This window comes from Acipenser ruthenus, chromosome 22 (genome assembly GCF_902713425.1).
Source record: "Acipenser ruthenus chromosome 22, fAciRut3.2 maternal haplotype, whole genome shotgun sequence".
Classification (NCBI taxonomy): domain Eukaryota; kingdom Metazoa; phylum Chordata; class Actinopteri; order Acipenseriformes; family Acipenseridae; genus Acipenser; species Acipenser ruthenus.
The window spans coordinates 19,937,165-19,954,397 of record NC_081210.1 but is presented as its reverse complement, the minus strand read 5'-3'; the positions used below and the strand labels follow the sequence as shown (position 1 = coordinate 19,954,397).

Sequence of the window (17,233 nt, the reverse complement as noted above, 5' to 3'; positions counted from 1 at the left end):
TCATACCGTCATTGTACTATAGTTTTCTAGATTTTTGGAAAGTATGAAACGTCTGGAGGGGTCAGCCAGTGCCAGTTTGGTACTATAGACATCATTCCATGGGTCAAAATGTGTCAAATTCAAGGGACAAATTGAAGAACTGTCATCTTACTCAGACAGAAATACACTTCCTTATCTTATGTGATCCCGTTGCAAATCTCGTGTGAAGAAATGCACACTACAACAAAACAAATAATGAAAGGGCCAATGAAGCTCCAACCAGGGAAATGGCACAGAGCTATATTAATGCTTCCCCACGATTCTTAAAAGTACATTATAAGTAATTTCACAACAGACTTGTCTGAATAATCATGTATAATATACAGTTTATACATATAAATTATAAATGCAAAATACAAGTTGATATACATTGCTCCAGCCTGTGACTGATAATACCCTAAAATCTCAGCAACAAGCAGAGCTGTCCATTTAGATCAATCAATAAACTCTTGCTTACAATCCTTAAGATCATAGCATTGAATCCTGCTGTTGAAACATATTTAAATCCAAACTACTATAATAATTATAGTATAATAATTATAGTAGTTATAGCCTTTCTTTGAAAATGAATTTGAAGTTTTACTGAACACATTTTTTATGCAGTTCATGTTATAGTGTAGCGATTGTAATAGTGCTGAGTAACCAATGCTGAGTAACCAAAAAACAAAGCACATATTAACTTATGTAGTTAAAAAAATAAACTTTGTTGCATTAGTAGTATCAGTAGCATGTCGGCACAGCTTAAATTAAGGAATCCATTGTGTGCTATGAGGGAATCTTAATACACAGTTTTAACAAATAATTGCATTTAATCATCCTTGGAGATCCAACAAAAATTAGATGACTACTAGAATGCTTCAGTTCTATCTGCTGTAAACCCGGACGGCCACGATTAGGTACAGTAAGTAAAACTGGAATGCTTCTGTAATATTATTCCAAAGTCTTACAAAGTCTCTGACTTTTCAATGCAATATGTGTTTAATTATTGGTACGTTCTTATGATGCGTGCTATATGAAATATTAGCATAGCCACTCCTTAATTACCAGGTTTGTTGTAAACCTTTGTCAAAATAATAAAGCACAGGGTCAAGGGATTTTTATCAGCAATAATAGCACAGCAATCATAGTGTGCTGCTCGTTGTAAATGTGTGCCTTTGCAAATGTAGTGTTGTGTTTGTAGGGCAGATGAGATGTTAAATCAATGTCCTGTTATAAGTGACTCTGCATATAATGCACAGTTCATAGCCTACCTCTGCAAAGCGCTTTGTGATGGTGGTCCACTTTGAAAGGCGCTATATAAAAAGAAAGATATATATGTATATCGCCAATCTCTGGTAGTTTGATTGAATAGCACAATAAAACAGGGAAATCCTGTGGGTAATTAAAGCTCTTTTTTGTATTAAATCAGCACCTTAGGTTTAAAACCTGTTACAAATGCTTTGTAAATCTGTCCTTGCTGGCATCCATTTAAAATCCAGTTTTACAGAAAAAGGGCATCTTGAATTAATGCTTTCAGAATTCTAATTTTGACCACCTGACATTATATTACTGATATAATTGTTCAATAAGGAGGCTCTGTCACTCTGGAATGGAACTCTATTTAGCATTCTGTATTGTCTAGATAAAGTTCATGACCTCTTTGACTCTATGTTGCTATCCAATATATGTGTTATCAGAACAATGAACCTCATTGAACCCCCTCACCTTGAAGGGCACTTGAATGAAATGGACGATTTAGAGTGACAGATCCATTTACTTTGGGATTGCAGAGGTGTCCTGAATTTGGTGGTCCCAAAAGGCATTGAAAAGATGTGATCTTTCTATATAGTGAATCATTCTGAAAGCGCAAAGTAAATGGAGATGGTTGATTAAAATGTTAACAATGTCTTTGAAAGGGCTTTGCTAAAAATGAAAAGGGGAGTGGTGGTTGGTTTGATGGGGATTAACCTCGTCCTTGTGTGATAATATGTGCCCAGAGTGAGGCTGTTTTTAGACCAGTTCCTTTCAAACCCAGTCAAAATTGTCATTGACAAAAAGAAATTGGTGTTTTTTTTCTGTAAAATCCTAACACATATAGGGTATCAATACTGATTACCAAAACTGTAAATAGACACATCTGCAGTCATTAGAGGATAAAACTCGATTTTTATTGGGTCAAGGTTGTAAGAAGTTGGTCATTTAAAATAGATTTTGGACTGAAACATTTTTCCTATTGGCGTTTAAGAAATAAGGATTTCCATAAGGATTTCAATACATAAAACGCTGTTAAAACTTTGCAATATACAGATATATTTTCAACAAAAATCTGAAATCCGATAATAACTGTGGTGTTCGGGTAGCAGTATTCAGACAAACTTGGCATGGACATCAGAATACAGCATACCATGTGTATATTGAGTGATCTTGTTGTTTATAAGTGTTAGACTTTGTCACGTAACCAACACAGAGTGACAAATGTACTTATCTGACAAATGTTTCTGAGCTGGGATCAAGTGCTCGTGAAACAAACAGTTGTCACTATGAATATTTCATCACTGTATATTTTTCAGTAAATGTGTTTCAACCAATTAGTCCCATGTTTCATCACCTCAGTTGTATGGAACCTTTACAAAAAAGAATATATATTGTACTTGGAGATCCTAATTTCTGTATGGCATCATAAACTGGGTGTGAAGAATATCCAAGCGCATTGCCACCATGTCAACTCACAACTGTAACTTAAATAGTGATATATTTAAGTTACAGAAATCAGTTGCAACTATACTATGAATATGTAGAGAGTCTTATATTGTGCTCACATTTATGTAATTAAAATTCTAGAGATATAATTCCTTCTCTGGTAGCATAAATCCCAACGGGGAAAAGTAAACAGCTACAGTAGCCTGTATGTGAAAACAATATGGATTTTTAAAAATTGTCTTTACATACAGAGTTCATATTTATCAAGGTTTTATTAAGTATACCCTGAACTGCTTAAAACTACCTATGTGAAAATTATTTTTTTTTAATATGCTATTTTCTCAGAGTTTTCACTTCGCATAAAGCACGGCCATCAGGGCATCAAAGGAATCCACATACAGTATAGAGATTGTTGTCAGGAAATAATTATATAAATAATTTGACATTTACTGAAAGGCCTTTTTTCCTTCGTATCTTCTTCTACTGTGTTGTACAGAAGCTCAAACAATTCCAAAGACTGCAAATATTTGAAGAATGCCGTACAATATAACGGCAGAGAAGTTACCCTTTGTATTCAAGAGCTCCTGTATTTGCACAGAGAAAGGGGAGATAGATTGTGCTGACAGGATAATTACACTACCACCATGGATCCAGTGGTCTTGCTGACAGATAGATTTGATTCCTGTGACTGAAAACACCCATGAGAGATGGGGGTGGGGTGGGGGGTGGGTAGGGGATAGAGTGGGTAGATCATAAGTTCTGGGGATGTCTTTCTGTTGAATTCTTGAATGATGACTTGAAAGCAGGCACACACAATAGCAGTTATTAGGGCCTTCAATCCCTGTGTGGTCCTAGGAACACTAACTTAGCCAATCACGTGATAGGTTGAAGGACATTTATATATTGTATTGCCCTGTGGTTAGGTAAACCACTTGTCTTTTTTATGCATCTCTAGGTACTGTGTCTGTCAGGGTTGTTTTCCTGAAATAAGCCTGCTTTGATTTATTAAATTGATATTCATTAAACTTGCCTAGTTCTTGGTTTGCACCAATTGCCTCCATTTCAAGACACACCAAGATGCTAAAGACTCTAATATTTCAATTTAAAAATGTCAATGGGGGGGGGGGGGGGGGATTGGTTTGGAAAATGTAAATCTGATTTTTTTTATTTAATTGTATTTATTTTAGGTGGGTCCTTCTCATTTAAAAAGTTTTTACTAATTTTTTCAAAATGCAAAAGGTTTTCGACAGGCATGAAACATTAAATGTCTTCAGCATGTTTTAAGCCAATTGGTAGTTGACAATATACTCATTAGCAAAGAACCACTTGATGTGTGTCTACAGCTCTTTCTCTCTGCAGCATTGCACTTGAAACTTGGCAAGCCAACCTGGCTACTGAGATTTGAAGATAGCCTCCGTGAATATCAGAGCTTGTTTTGTGTGTAGGTGTTTGTGAGAACAGGATGAGCGGAACAAAAACGAATCTCAGCTCAAAGTTTTGATGTTTCTCCCCATGTTGACACTAAGCTTCCTAGCCAAGTTTCTAGTGTTACAGATAATAGCAGTAGGCAAGCATCAAATGGTTTTGTATGAATATTTTCAACTTATTAATTGGCATGCGTTTCAATTTGAAACCAGTGGGGGGGTAGCTAGCCCGCCAACCGCCTCCAAAAATTTTCTTTTTTATACTGCAGTCCGGAAAAGGTTTCATGTGAGGATACACAAAAGGCATAATTTAAGTGCTGATTGAATATTCATTCATTGTGTATGACTGTGCTTTGCTTTCCCAGATGGCCTTGTTGATTGCATGGACCCAGACTGCTGTCTCCAGAGCCCCTGCCAATCGAATCCACTGTGCCGAGGCTCACGCGATCCTCTACAAATCATCCAGCAGAGCAAGTCATCTTCCCAGAAAGTCAGGTCCTTCTACGACAGAGTGAAGATGCTAGTTGGCAGGGATAGCACTCACATCATTCCTGCAGACAACCCCTTTAATGCAAGGTATTGATCCAGATTACTACTGCTGTGAAGCACATCCTCTTAGATTGGGCCTTATATAATATACAGGTAACACAAGGTTGGACAAAAAAATGAGAAGTGGCACTGTTAATAGGTTTAAGAGCGACCATGGGAAGCCAGGACAGAGTTCATTCAGTGTGACAAGTCTTGTCTAATTTCATCTTTAGGGACTCAGATGAAAATCTTCAATGATTTCTTCAAGTTCTTCTTGGATACAGAAGCATATGTCAACAACTTAACCCCCACTATCAGCTCTATAACTTCTGTCTTGCCCTTTGAAAAAATAATGAGTCATGTTTGGGACAGCTCACATAAGTAAGTGTGTGCTGTAAAACAGGTTCTTATGACCGTGGTCATCCATGGAAAGTCCACATTTCTTACAGTTAAAGAAGATATATGATTATATTTACATTTTTTAGACAGAGCACAGAAAGGGGTCCCCGAGAGGCTCACCTGGTAAAAGCACAGCCTTTTTTTTATTGCAGTCATACAGTCAGGGGAGCGCAGGTTCACATCCTGGCTGTGCGAAGTTGCCTGTCTTCGCTGGGGATTCTGAAGGGAGTGTCGCATTGGCTCTGGCACTCCCGTGGGTTTGGGAGGCAAAACCGTCAGGAACTGTTTCTCCTCATCACTCTACAGAACACCCTGCTGGCTAGGTGCCCAGTGAGCTTAGGCGGACACCTGCAGGGCTGGCTTTTGTCCTCCAGAGGCCGGTAGTTTGCTGACATCTGCTCTCGAGTTCCTGGGTGTAAAAGAGGTAGCTGGCTCAGTCGTGGGATTGGAGGACACCCACTGAATCTTAAGTTCTCCTGAGCTGTGTGGGGAATTGCTGCAGTCAGGGGGAAACATAACTGGGGCGAAAATCAAGGGTAAAATAATTGGGCACACTAATAAAATAAATGGAAAAAATGAAATAGAGCACAGACAGAACAAGGTTTGACCAAATGTGGAGAACATTTGTGCAGAGGTCATTCAACGTTTTTGACTCGCCCCTGTAAATACAAAATACAAAATACAATGACCACATTTGTTTGCCATGATTTTTGTGATGTCCCTTGTGTTGGATTAGTGCAAGTCACTGAGTTGGAAGGGTAAAATATAACAAGTTAAAACTAAAGTATTAAGTGATGCAACGAATACTATGACACATTTTTATAAATATCGGTTTAATAGCAGTGGACGATTACAAGTGCTTTCAAAAAGTACAAGAGAACATACTCATATATAATTGTAAGATTTATGTCAAAATAAGAAACAGGGAGGCCCATATAAAGAAAGTATAATTCTATCAGTCACGCAGCATGTTTTAATATAAAATGAAAACTACATATTTTTAATTAAGTTTAAGGGGGTGGGGGGGTGTAAATAAAAATGATTTTCATGACTAGCAGCTGCATTAAACCGCTAGAGCCTGAGGAAATGTACTTTTTCTCATTTTGTAAATGTAGATATCTCATGAAGTGTGAGGAGCTTTGTCAAACAGCAGTATACTAAGTATTCCATGAAGATTGCTTTTTTATGTATCTGCACCAGTGGGACTTATTCAAAGTTTTTGAAGTGTTGTGATGAATTCAATTGGATTACATTTTTCAGCAAACAAGACCCCTGTTGTTTCCTTTAAAGGACATAGAGCAAACAACATTCCAGTAAATCTTATCTAAAATATATTAACATAATTTTGCAATTTGCACATTTGTTTATATAAAAGACGCATACATCATGGTAAACGTGCTTTTTTTTTTTGGAAACTGCTAATGAACTACATTTACTTATCGCTCCTTGCAGATCTATCAGTACTGTTTTTTTGTTGCAAGAGTGCTTATAAAGAGTGCTTATAAAGTTTAAAAAAGAAGCTAAAAAATGAAAGACAATCAACTCAAGAAAAGACTGAGCCATGATAATACTGCAGCGCTAATGAAAATGTTTAAAATTGTTTTAGAAATGTACTATTTGTTTTTCTGTGCTTTACCATAGTATGTTGTGCTTTACCATGTCGTTTTCACTTTTTTTTTTAACTACACTTTACTAAGTTTTTACCAAAATGTACCTCAGTAAGTGTTTCTGTTGATATTAGAGAGCTATAAGTCATTTAATGTAAAGTTCAGTGTGACAAATTTTTTAATGATATTACAAGTGATTTTAATTTCTTAAATATGTCTTTCACAGTCTGGCGTCTTTGATCAGAGGCCAAGTTTTAACGACAGATGGGACTCCACTCGTTGGTGTTAATGTTTCCTTTGTGAAGCATCCACAGTATGGATATACTCTAACTCGCCAGGATGGAACGTAAGGCTTTCCACATGTCTGTGATGTAAACAATGTGGGAATGTTAGCAGACACACACACGCATAATAATATATATATATCTAACTTCATTATAACGAAACCCACTGGGACCTGGAGAAATGTTTGTTACATCAGGTTGTTCACCATAATAGGGTTTGGCAATTTGCTGTATCGGAATAATGAAGAAACGCCCAAATTGAATTGAACATCTTTATACAGAAAACAGTAGTTCTTTCAAGACAACTTCACATTGATCAACATTTAAACACTCTATTTAAAAGAAAACAGTAAAGAAAAAATAAAAAGTAGACTTACATGCTGAATACAGTAATTACATGCCCTTTCTCTTGAAAAACATATCCAGCGTTGATTGCTTCATATTTTTCGTGCTTTACCAATGTACGCTGTTTCAATCTTGTTACCTCCTAGTGCCTGTTGCCATGGTTGCAGTTTCTGTGAAGATGGCAACGGTTGTGTACGTCACACATGATTCACACTAGAATAGGTTATCTATGAATCAGCCTTATCTTCGAATTAGCCTACCAAGGTCTTTGTTTTCAGTGAGAGAATAACACATTCACACTGGAGAAAGTTTAGTGTCAGTCACTACCAAGATCGTTTTATCCGGGTAGATTTTGTAAAAGTGATCGTTCTAATAGGGCTAATTTTCATTTAAAATAAACGTTCTTGCTGCTTGGATTATTATAAGAAGGGTTTGTTATAGTGAAGTTAGACTGTGTGTGTATATATATAGTTTCTTTAACAAACCAAAATGTCTTAAATACATTAGTACTGGGGGAAAAAAGATTCATTCAGTTATTTTTGTGCTGTTTTCTTGGTTTGTATGAAACAATCCCAGGCTGGCCTAAAATTAAAAACTGTCAGATTTAATGGTGGTTTATGCAGTAATGCAATAATGTCTAACAATCACTAGCAGTTAATTACCAGTTTAAGACTCTTAAACCCACCATTAGGCATGATAAGTGTATAATTGTAGAATGTATTTGTATGCCCAGTACCCGGTGGAATACAATAGTTAGTGTTTAGCTAGCTTTAAATGGATGTCACCTACATTTTCAAAATATAAAATGTATTACTTTCTTAATATTTTATTATATGTGTTCTGTACAGTTGTTCTTCCTGCTTAGATCATCACTTTCCACACTTATTATCTATTCCAGCACTAATTGCTTTTGAAAATCACTTCTGATTTTAGAAGGCAGGACTCCAAATACAGAATACAATGTAGTGTCAGTTGAAAACTGTGTCTTAAGAAAATTTGAGGAAAAAATAAAATAGCAAGCTGTATTTACGAAGCTACAACCTCAATTACGCACATAAGAAAACGACGAATAGAAGCAGTTTGCGGCCGTCTGCTTACACACAAAGATTACAGTTATGTGCTGCTTCTCATTTCCAGTCGTGATTGCTCACACCTGTTTTTCTCCTTTTTTGTGAACTGTGGTATTGCTTGGCATGTCTAAAAATATGGGGTTCTGATCAGCATTTTCGATCTGTTTAAGCTGGTACTGTTTGTTAGAACTGAGCCTAATAACGAAACTTTGAAATTGTAAAAGCGTCTCTTCGAATTCCTCAGGAAGCTAATGATGCTTATTTGAAAATGGCTGCCTGTATGTCATGATGACTGGGGATCAGGCAGTGACTTTTTGTTCGCCTTTTCTTGGCAGCCAGCCATGTTGCTGTTTGTGTACTCGGGTATTCACATCTTTTGTTGGTGATTTTAATGCACACTATACTCAAATTTAAAAAGCAGGACATTTTTTAGAAGTAAAAATTTGTTTAAAAAGTGTGTCTTAAATTCGAAGAAATATGATATATAGAATTTAGTATTTTTATCACAGGTAAAAAAAAAAAAGATATGGACAGCAGTTTTCACCTTATAGTGATAAACCGTTCCCTATGACTAAAGGACCTCCTGGTAGACAATAGCCTGATAATTTGGGAATTATTGCCCACTTTCAGTTTTCCACTATAAGCCTGTATTCCAGTCAATATTATTCAGTTCAATGAGTGCATTGATTAGCAGGCTCACCTGTATATCCGGTGTCTCCAGGTTTGATCTGATTGCTAACGGCGGTGCCTCTCTGACCCTGCACTTCGAGCGCGCTCCCTTCCTGAGTCAGGAGCGCACAGTGTGGCTGCCCTGGAGCAGTTTCTACGCCATGGACACCATGGTGATGAAGACCGAGGAGAACTCCATCCCGAGCTGTGATCTGAGCGGCTTTGTGCGCCCGGATCCCATTGTCATCTCCTCACCGCTCTCCTCATTCTTCAGCTCCACGCCTGGGCAGAACCCCATTGTTCCAGAGACTCAGGTTAGAGACTCAAAGACAATCTAGGGCTGTGGCCGGCTCTCAATCAGACATCCAGTGTAAAAACAAACCTTTTTGCTGTGCCTTCAGTTCAACACAGGCAGTACTGCTATGCTATTCAGTGTGATCCGTATGTTAAAATAAAAATGTTCTCAGTAAATACCCAAATGTAATCTTGTTTATTACTATTGATCCATTGGATATCAAGGTATAACTGTTGCTTAATTTTTTTTTAATTGCTAAGCACAATTGGGTTTCCAGTATGAATATGGACATCTTTTGAAATGTTCTGTTTATAAATGTGTCCAGTTTCCTCCTTTAGGAGCTTCATTGCTCAGAGTGCTTCTGCAGACCCTAACCCTGTTCTTTTGTCATTTTCTCTGTTGATCTTAGACCTTGAGCTTAAGTTTTCCATTTGCCTTCAGAACCAGGGAAAATATTCTGTTATTCTGGGTTCTAAAACAATCGTATTGGTCGACCAAACCTAAGTTCAGGCTCATTAATTGGGATTAAACATCTGTGCAATGAGGAGACCTTGTTACCTATACATTGTTGCTGATGAGGCACAGTAATAAAACCACAAAAACAGAATCATTTTATGATTCCACTATCCCAAAGGAGAGCTATCGGGACAAGTAGGTCTGTGTGTGGTGAGAAAGGACAGGTGACTGTGGAAGACTGTTGGAAGGGTTTACACCATGAACTGTGGCCACTTAATGACCTCCTTCTCCTTATATCTCAATAGGTGCACCTGATTTGCTGTATCACCGCTCTTCATTATAACACCGTTTCCTTCTCTAATGTAGGTCCTTCATGAATGCATTGAGATCCCCAGCACCAGCCTCAAGCTTTGTTATCTCAGTTCCCGCACCTCAGGGTACAAGTCTCTTCTGAAGATCACGATGACCCAGACACTGGTACCTCTCAACCTGATCAAGGTCCATATGATGGTGGCAGTAGAAGGGCATCTTTTCCAGAAGTGGTTCCATGCCTCCCCAAACCTGGCTTACACCTTCATCTGGGACAAAACTGATGCATATGGCCAGAGGGTCTATGGGCTTTCAGAGGCTGTCGGTTAGTTTCTTGGATTTTCAGTGATGTTCTATCTGAATAAAATAAAACAAAAATAACAGACCTATTTTGTTAAGTTGTCTTCAGGTGTTTTGTTTAAGGAAATAGCAAACAGAATATGTTTTTTGAGTACTCTGCTGAAAAAAATGTGTTATATGTGGGGAAGAAAGATCTGCTCTTCTCTCAAATAATCTGTGAGAGCCCCAGCTGCTTCGTATCATTATCAGGATCATGTCTAAAAGCTCTGTTTTATGTTAATGTAAATACTTAAAACCTCCAATTCTGTTGTATCCTGTCTTTTGAAGTTCACACAGTGCGAAGAAATGAGCAATCTGTAAGTCTGTTTTGTGTAGCTGTAGGCATCTTTAGCTCTGTCACTCTGGTTCTTTTTCAAAATTGGCTTAGAGAAAGCTATTTCTTTCGACCCCGCAGTGCTGAGCAAATGAAGGACAGAAGGGGGAAGCTGGATGGTTTTCTCAAATGTCTTGGCACCCCCCAGATGTGATAGATACAGTGGCAGGATTCAAAGTGTAGGTCTTTCAGGTGATTAGTGGAGGTGCAAAATGACTAACAGAGTCACAGTTTTACCAAGTACACTGCCGCTGACAGTGCAATGTTCATTAGCATTATTTGTTTTGCCCCTACAAGGTATAAATTAGGTAACTAATGTTAGAAAGTGATAGCAAAATTCTTTTCATGACCATATGGCATCCGCAGTAGCGCAACAGCATTTAGTCATTTCTGTCGCAAATCATAACTCAAGCAATAGAGAGTTATCATTTTATTTTAAAACAGATGGTGTCTATCACGCAGCTGTATTCCTCCACGGTTCCTTGTAAGATGCATTTTAAATGTTTTCAAACTGCATGTAGCCAGGCAAGGGGTAACGTCACAGTCAAGGGAGATGATGTTTAGAAATTGCAGTTTCATTTTATTATGATTTAAAATGGCACCACAAGTGTGTTGCCTTTCTTGGTTTGGGACCATACATGAAGCTCTGTGTTGGCCTTAATGCGGACACGAGCAAAGGAGGAAAATTGGCTGGGGGTTAGTTTGCCTTACAGCAACCGCTGACCCCAACTACTCAGGGTGGGGCCTAGTAGCTTGGTAGGATCCATTGCTTAGGTTTAGCAAGGATGGGAGAAAGAGTTCTGTAATGATAAGTAAGGCTACGATTTTAGCACGGTAATTTTTAGTACATTTCATGGGTGAAGTGCGGCAAAAAAAAAAAAAATCATGTAAAGGTCATCAAATAATGTTAGCTACATCAACATAAACAAGAGCTTTTAAATAGTACACCAAAACCAATAATACAAAGACTATTGGTTTTGACTACTGACAAGTTTAAATGTTACTTTAGAGTACAAAACTTAGTCCACGATTCTGACTTTTCCACGATTCTGAAACAGCATGTTGTAAAGAAAGCCTCTGTAATCAATAAACTTCTGTTTTGCAATGCATTTGTTCTTCTGCTTTTACAGAAAACAGCTCACTCACCATTTCCTACTGCAGATTCAACGGCTTGCAGCTTCCATTTTTTATAAAGCTCTTTCACAATGTTTGTCACAGCTTGTAGGAACATTACATGCTGTACAAAACATCATGCCACCACTTTCATGAAATGTCCCCTATGGATATTTTTCACTTATTACTGCTTAGCAGTAATATTTCCCATTTTGCTCCCTCTTCTGTAGCTTCACCCCATAAACTTCAGCTCTACTCATGTGCATGCTTCCTAGCTCAGCTAAGATACAAATCTCATTCGCTGACCTACATCGCTGCACGTAAAGGCTGTGTGCAGACACAACCAAACAATTTATACACTTTACTCGCAGATTTGTATTTTCAGTGCATGACATGCTGCATTTTTTATAGAAATAAAGGAAGCACCTAATCAAATGGTTTTTTACATCCCATTTCCAAGATTTCACGGACTTGATTCAAATTGACAATTTCTGCGACAAAATCGTAACCTTAATGATAAGGCATGACTTATTCAGAGTGATTATAGGAATGTGCAAATCAATTTTATTCAAAATGAGGTTATAATCCCACTTTCTTTTTGTTATACCTGTTTATATTTTCCATCTTTAATGAATATAACATGAATAATTGATAAAGGAAATTGGAAAATCAAGGCCATGGTTACTTTATTTCAGAGCGCTGGTGTAAACAGTTTGAGTACCGATTCTTACGTGACATCTCCTCTCTCTGTGTTTTCCAGTGTCTGTTGGCTTTGAGTACGAGACCTGCCCCAGTCTGATTCTATGGGAGAAGAGAACAGCAGTTCTTCAGGGATATGAGCTGGACCCCTCAAACTTCGGAGGGTGGTCTATAGATAAACACCACGTCCTAAACGTCAGAAGTGGTTGGTTTCTTGCTTCATTTGACCCACCCCATACTGAAAAAATACAGCAGTCACCATTTACATAATAATACATATTTTGTTTACTGTTAAAATAAAATTATACAAAAAAAGTTTAAGAAAGAAAAAGTTATGAGCAGTACTGACGATCTGATAGTGTAAAAAAAAATAGTAGTTATCAGCTGAAGGCCTGTGGAAAGTTCTCATGAGTCGCAAGACTCAAAATTAATTGCTGTCTTATATGACAGTATTGAAAGCAAATTGAACTTGAACAAAAAGTGTAAGGTTGAAACCGCATAGTGGTGGTTACTCTTTTTTTTTTGAGAAGTTTTAACAGAAGCTGTCTCGAGTGCATTCAACACATCATTTCTTGTTAGGTTGCACTTCAGTTAGCACTGGAAACAGGTGCCTTATTAAGGTTACAAAATGTAAAGAAAATACCAGAAAACCAATAGAATTTGTCATTCAGCAACATGTTATATCAGTTTAAATTACTCTGACATACCACATGCCTGGAAACTCATTAAGTAACACATTCATTAATGGTATCCTCATATATATTTTACGCCTGAATCCTGAAAGTTAGTTGATTTGTGTTTTGACACTCCCCCTCCCCCTTCGCCAGGTATTCTTCACAAAGGAAACGGGGAGAATCTGTTTCTTACTCAGCAGCCTGCAGTGATCAGCAGCATCATGGGTAATGGCCGTCGACGCAGCATCACCTGCCCCAGCTGCAGCGGCCTTGCTGATGGGAACAAGCTCCTCGCCCCTGTGGCACTCGCAGCCGGCATTGACGGCAGTCTCTACATCGGGGATCTCAACTTCGTGAGGAGGGTGTTTCCTTCCATGAACACGACCAATATCCTGGAGCTCAGGTAAAGCCAGAGTGTTATTATAACTGTTTGTTGTCTTACAAATATCCCAAAGAAGAATTAACTCGTTTAGCGGCCCTTAAATTAAGCTTTGTTTAAAAATGTTATCTGGGTCATTTTAATACAGCAATATAGGATAGTCCTTGAACATTCAGGTATTCCACGAATGAGGAAGGTCGAATAAGCAATGAGCCCCTGAAGAAGGCATGTGGGTTGTTTATCCTTATGAGTGAAATAAACACAGCACTCTGCAAACGTTTATATAGTATTCTGTTTATACAGCTATGGCTAAATGTTTTGTATCACCTAGATTTTTAGGATTAAGACATAATTAAAATATATATATCAGAAACACCTTGACATTAGTTACACAAAATGCTGTGTATTTGTATATGTTTTTTATTTTTTTCTCAAGTGAAACACACAAAACCTTCCTTTGTTGTTTATTTATTTGAACATCCAAAAGTAGTCATGTCACAACTGGCCTTTGATCAGACACAAGAAGAACAAAAAAAAAACAATATATTGTGTACACTGCAGGAGAGATGGACCATCTTGATTGGTTTTGTTCTGAAACCCTGCACGGGAGGCCTTCCCATTCACACCTAGCTTCAAAGCTGTTCTACCATGCACACAATACAATCAGTGAATACAGCGGATTAGGAGCAAATCACAAAGAATGAGTTTTAGGCAGGCAAGCTGATGGAAGCTATAATAACTTTTGAGATTGTTCCCCAGATCAAAGTGCGTGTCGGAAAAAGGAATTCTCTATTTGTTTATGTATTACTAGTAGTGTTTGTGGTAAAGTTTACACCTCTGTAAGCTTCAGGCTTTACAGCTGTATTATTTCCAGTTGTTGTGCAACCCCTGTAAATGAATGACTTCACACAAACGCATTCACCTCAGAACGGCTACACAAACCAACCTGCAAAATCAACAGATCAAAATGACATCCAGATTTCAATTATGAGGAGCCTTATTATATACAGCTGGGTGTACATTATTCCATATATTCGTATTAATATGATTATTATTAACATCAAACAGACATTTTCTCTCTTTAAACCTTAAAGCCTGTTTCAAGCAGAATGCAAACTCTTCTCACAATATTTTGCAGTAGAGTGGCTACAACTTCCTAAAATAATGTAACCTTTTTTGACTGTCGGCCTTTCTCCTTATATACTCTTCTGCAGCTGACTGCCGTTTGGAGACATATTCTGACCTTAAGGAAGCCTGTGGCTGTTTTAGCTCACTCTCTCCCTGTTGTGGAGTTGCTTCACATAAGCTGCTCTTTCTGTGGAGGTTAGCCCTTTTAGGCTGCTTGTTCAAAACAGCCTAGAAGTTTTATTAAAGTAAATAAGGTTGCATATTTCCCCTGCTTTAGCCAAGCTCCACTGGCTCCCCACTAGCATGTAAAATTGTACCATTCACAGACAAAGTAGCGAATGGCCTTTATCAGGAGAAACTGTCAGTCTATACCACCCCACATTACTCACTGAAGGTTGTTTTTCATTCTGTCGCTGCTGTTCCCCTAAAAAATGATTGAGCTACAAGGCCTCAGGACCATGGGACTCAATTCTAAAAAATGTACAAGATTCTAGACTGAGTGATGCAGTAAGCTTCTTTACTAGCCTCTCATGGTTTTCACTTCTGGACGCCTGGGTACGAATATGGCTCATGCCACAAGTAAAACATGTTTGGTGGTCTATCAAGTACTTCTGTACGTCTCAAAACCAACTCATATTCATCTTTCATTAAATTAACAAAATTAAAGTTAAAGTAGAGTTGAATTTGTAAATGGTATTGTTTTAACTTATATTTTGTATTCATTATTACTAATTACAAAACAACTTTGTTTCTTTTTCTCTCTCGACTTTTTGGTTTTCTAAAGAAACAAAGATTTTACACACAGGTAAGCAGACTAAAACTAAAGCTCATTTACTACCACTTTAAATGTCCATGAAAAATTTCCCAATTTCATCCTGGCTTTTCTTGTCTTTTTGTGTTACAGCAACAACCCAGCTCATAAATATTTCTTGGCTGTGGACCCAGTTACAGGAGCACTGTACGTTTCAGACACCAACAGCCGGCGCATTTACCGCATGAAGTCGCTTATGGGCAGCAAACAGCTGTCAGAAAACTCTGAGGTGGTGGCAGGGACAGGGGAGCAGTGTCTGCCCTTTGACGAGGCCCGCTGTGGGGATGGAGGGAAGGCAGTCGAGGCCACACTCATGAGCCCCAGAGGTAGGAATTGAAAAGGGCTGAAACCTGCTCACATGTTTTTGTGTGTTGTGGCCAGGCTGTGAAGGAGAGGCATAATACACAGGGCCTGTTTTTGTCTTGTGGTTGATGTAAAAAAATATATAAAATTTAAAAAATAATAAGGAAAATTTAAAAAAGTCTCTTGGGGTTATTATGGCGGACTCCTCTTTAAAAGAGTCTTGCCAATGTGAGGAGGCAATTAAAATATAATGTTAGGTTACATTGCCAAACGTGTGGACTACAAGTCAAGGGAAGTTATGCTATACTGTGTTCAACTTGGTAAGCCCACTAAAAAAATGACATTATTGCACTGGAAAAGGTAGAGAGAACAAGGTTAATCCCAGGACTCATAAAGCATGGGCTAGGAGAACAGGTTAAAATAATTTAATCGCTTCAGCCTAGACAGGAAAGAGGGGACGTAATTGAAATTTATAAAATATTAATAGTATAAACAAATTAACCGAAGTAACTGCTAGTTGGACCAGAGGGCATAAATGGATGCCGAGTACAAGTTTGGAACAGATGGTAAGAAGCCTTTTTTTACACAGTGAGTTTTAAATCAATGGAATAGCCTATCTGTTTAAGTAGTAGCATCTGAGGAACACCAGGAACATTAAAACAAATAATTCTGTCCTATTATCAATGATGGGGAAGTTCATTTTAAAAAGTAATCTGTTACAGTTACTTGTAAGTTACTTGAACAAAATTGTAACTAGTTATAGTAATGTATTACTTTGAAGAAAATGGTGACTAGTTACAGTTACAGTTACAAATAGTTACTCAGGCACAGTTTACATTTTGCTTTTTAATTTTTTGGTTTGGTCAGGCTGCAGCTCGAAATATTCTTTGATGATTCAGATATCGAACCCATTCGTTCCTTTCTTTGATGCCATTTTCTAGCATGATGATATAAAAAGTGCATTCATGTGACTTGTAAGGTTTGACTTGCAGTGTTGAAGCGCTTTGTTGATTTCCATGTTATGCATTAGCCATAGTCCCTTTTTAAAATGCGACTACAATTAATTACCGGTAGATCATGTTTTACATTACCATATGTAGTTGCCTGTATGTAAAAGGAACCATTACAGTTACAAGTTACTGAAAAAATGTAATCAGATTACAGTAATGTGCTATACTCCCAGACACTAACCCCTTAGTAGCAGTGGAAACTGGTATGATAAGCCTTGATAGGAAAAACAGCCTATTTTCATTCTACTTTTGGTTTATATGGAAAATCCAAAAGATTGGCCCCATATCTATGTCTATATCTAGATTTTGCAAAAGTTTGTCTTGAAGTGTCTACATTTG

General features: G+C 37.7%; 1 protein-coding gene across 3 annotated transcripts in view; it reads left to right on the top strand.

Moving 5' to 3' along the window:
• LOC117431500 (teneurin-2) overlaps nt 1-17,233 on the top strand; it is a 414,128-nt gene that overhangs the window by 381,006 nt on the left and 15,889 nt on the right. For all 3 annotated transcript variants that reach the window (XM_058996098.1, XM_058996097.1, XM_058996099.1), the window contains 8 exons: nt 4,508-4,718; nt 6,903-7,022; nt 9,097-9,358; nt 10,162-10,429; nt 12,651-12,794; nt 13,417-13,666; nt 15,555-15,575; nt 15,675-15,907. In XM_058996098.1, coding sequence (XP_058852081.1) covers nt 4,508-4,718; nt 6,903-7,022; nt 9,097-9,358; nt 10,162-10,429; nt 12,651-12,794; nt 13,417-13,666; nt 15,555-15,575; nt 15,675-15,907 — 1,509 coding nt within the window. The remainder of the gene's footprint in view (nt 1-4,507; nt 4,719-6,902; nt 7,023-9,096; nt 9,359-10,161; nt 10,430-12,650; nt 12,795-13,416; nt 13,667-15,554; nt 15,576-15,674; nt 15,908-17,233) is intronic.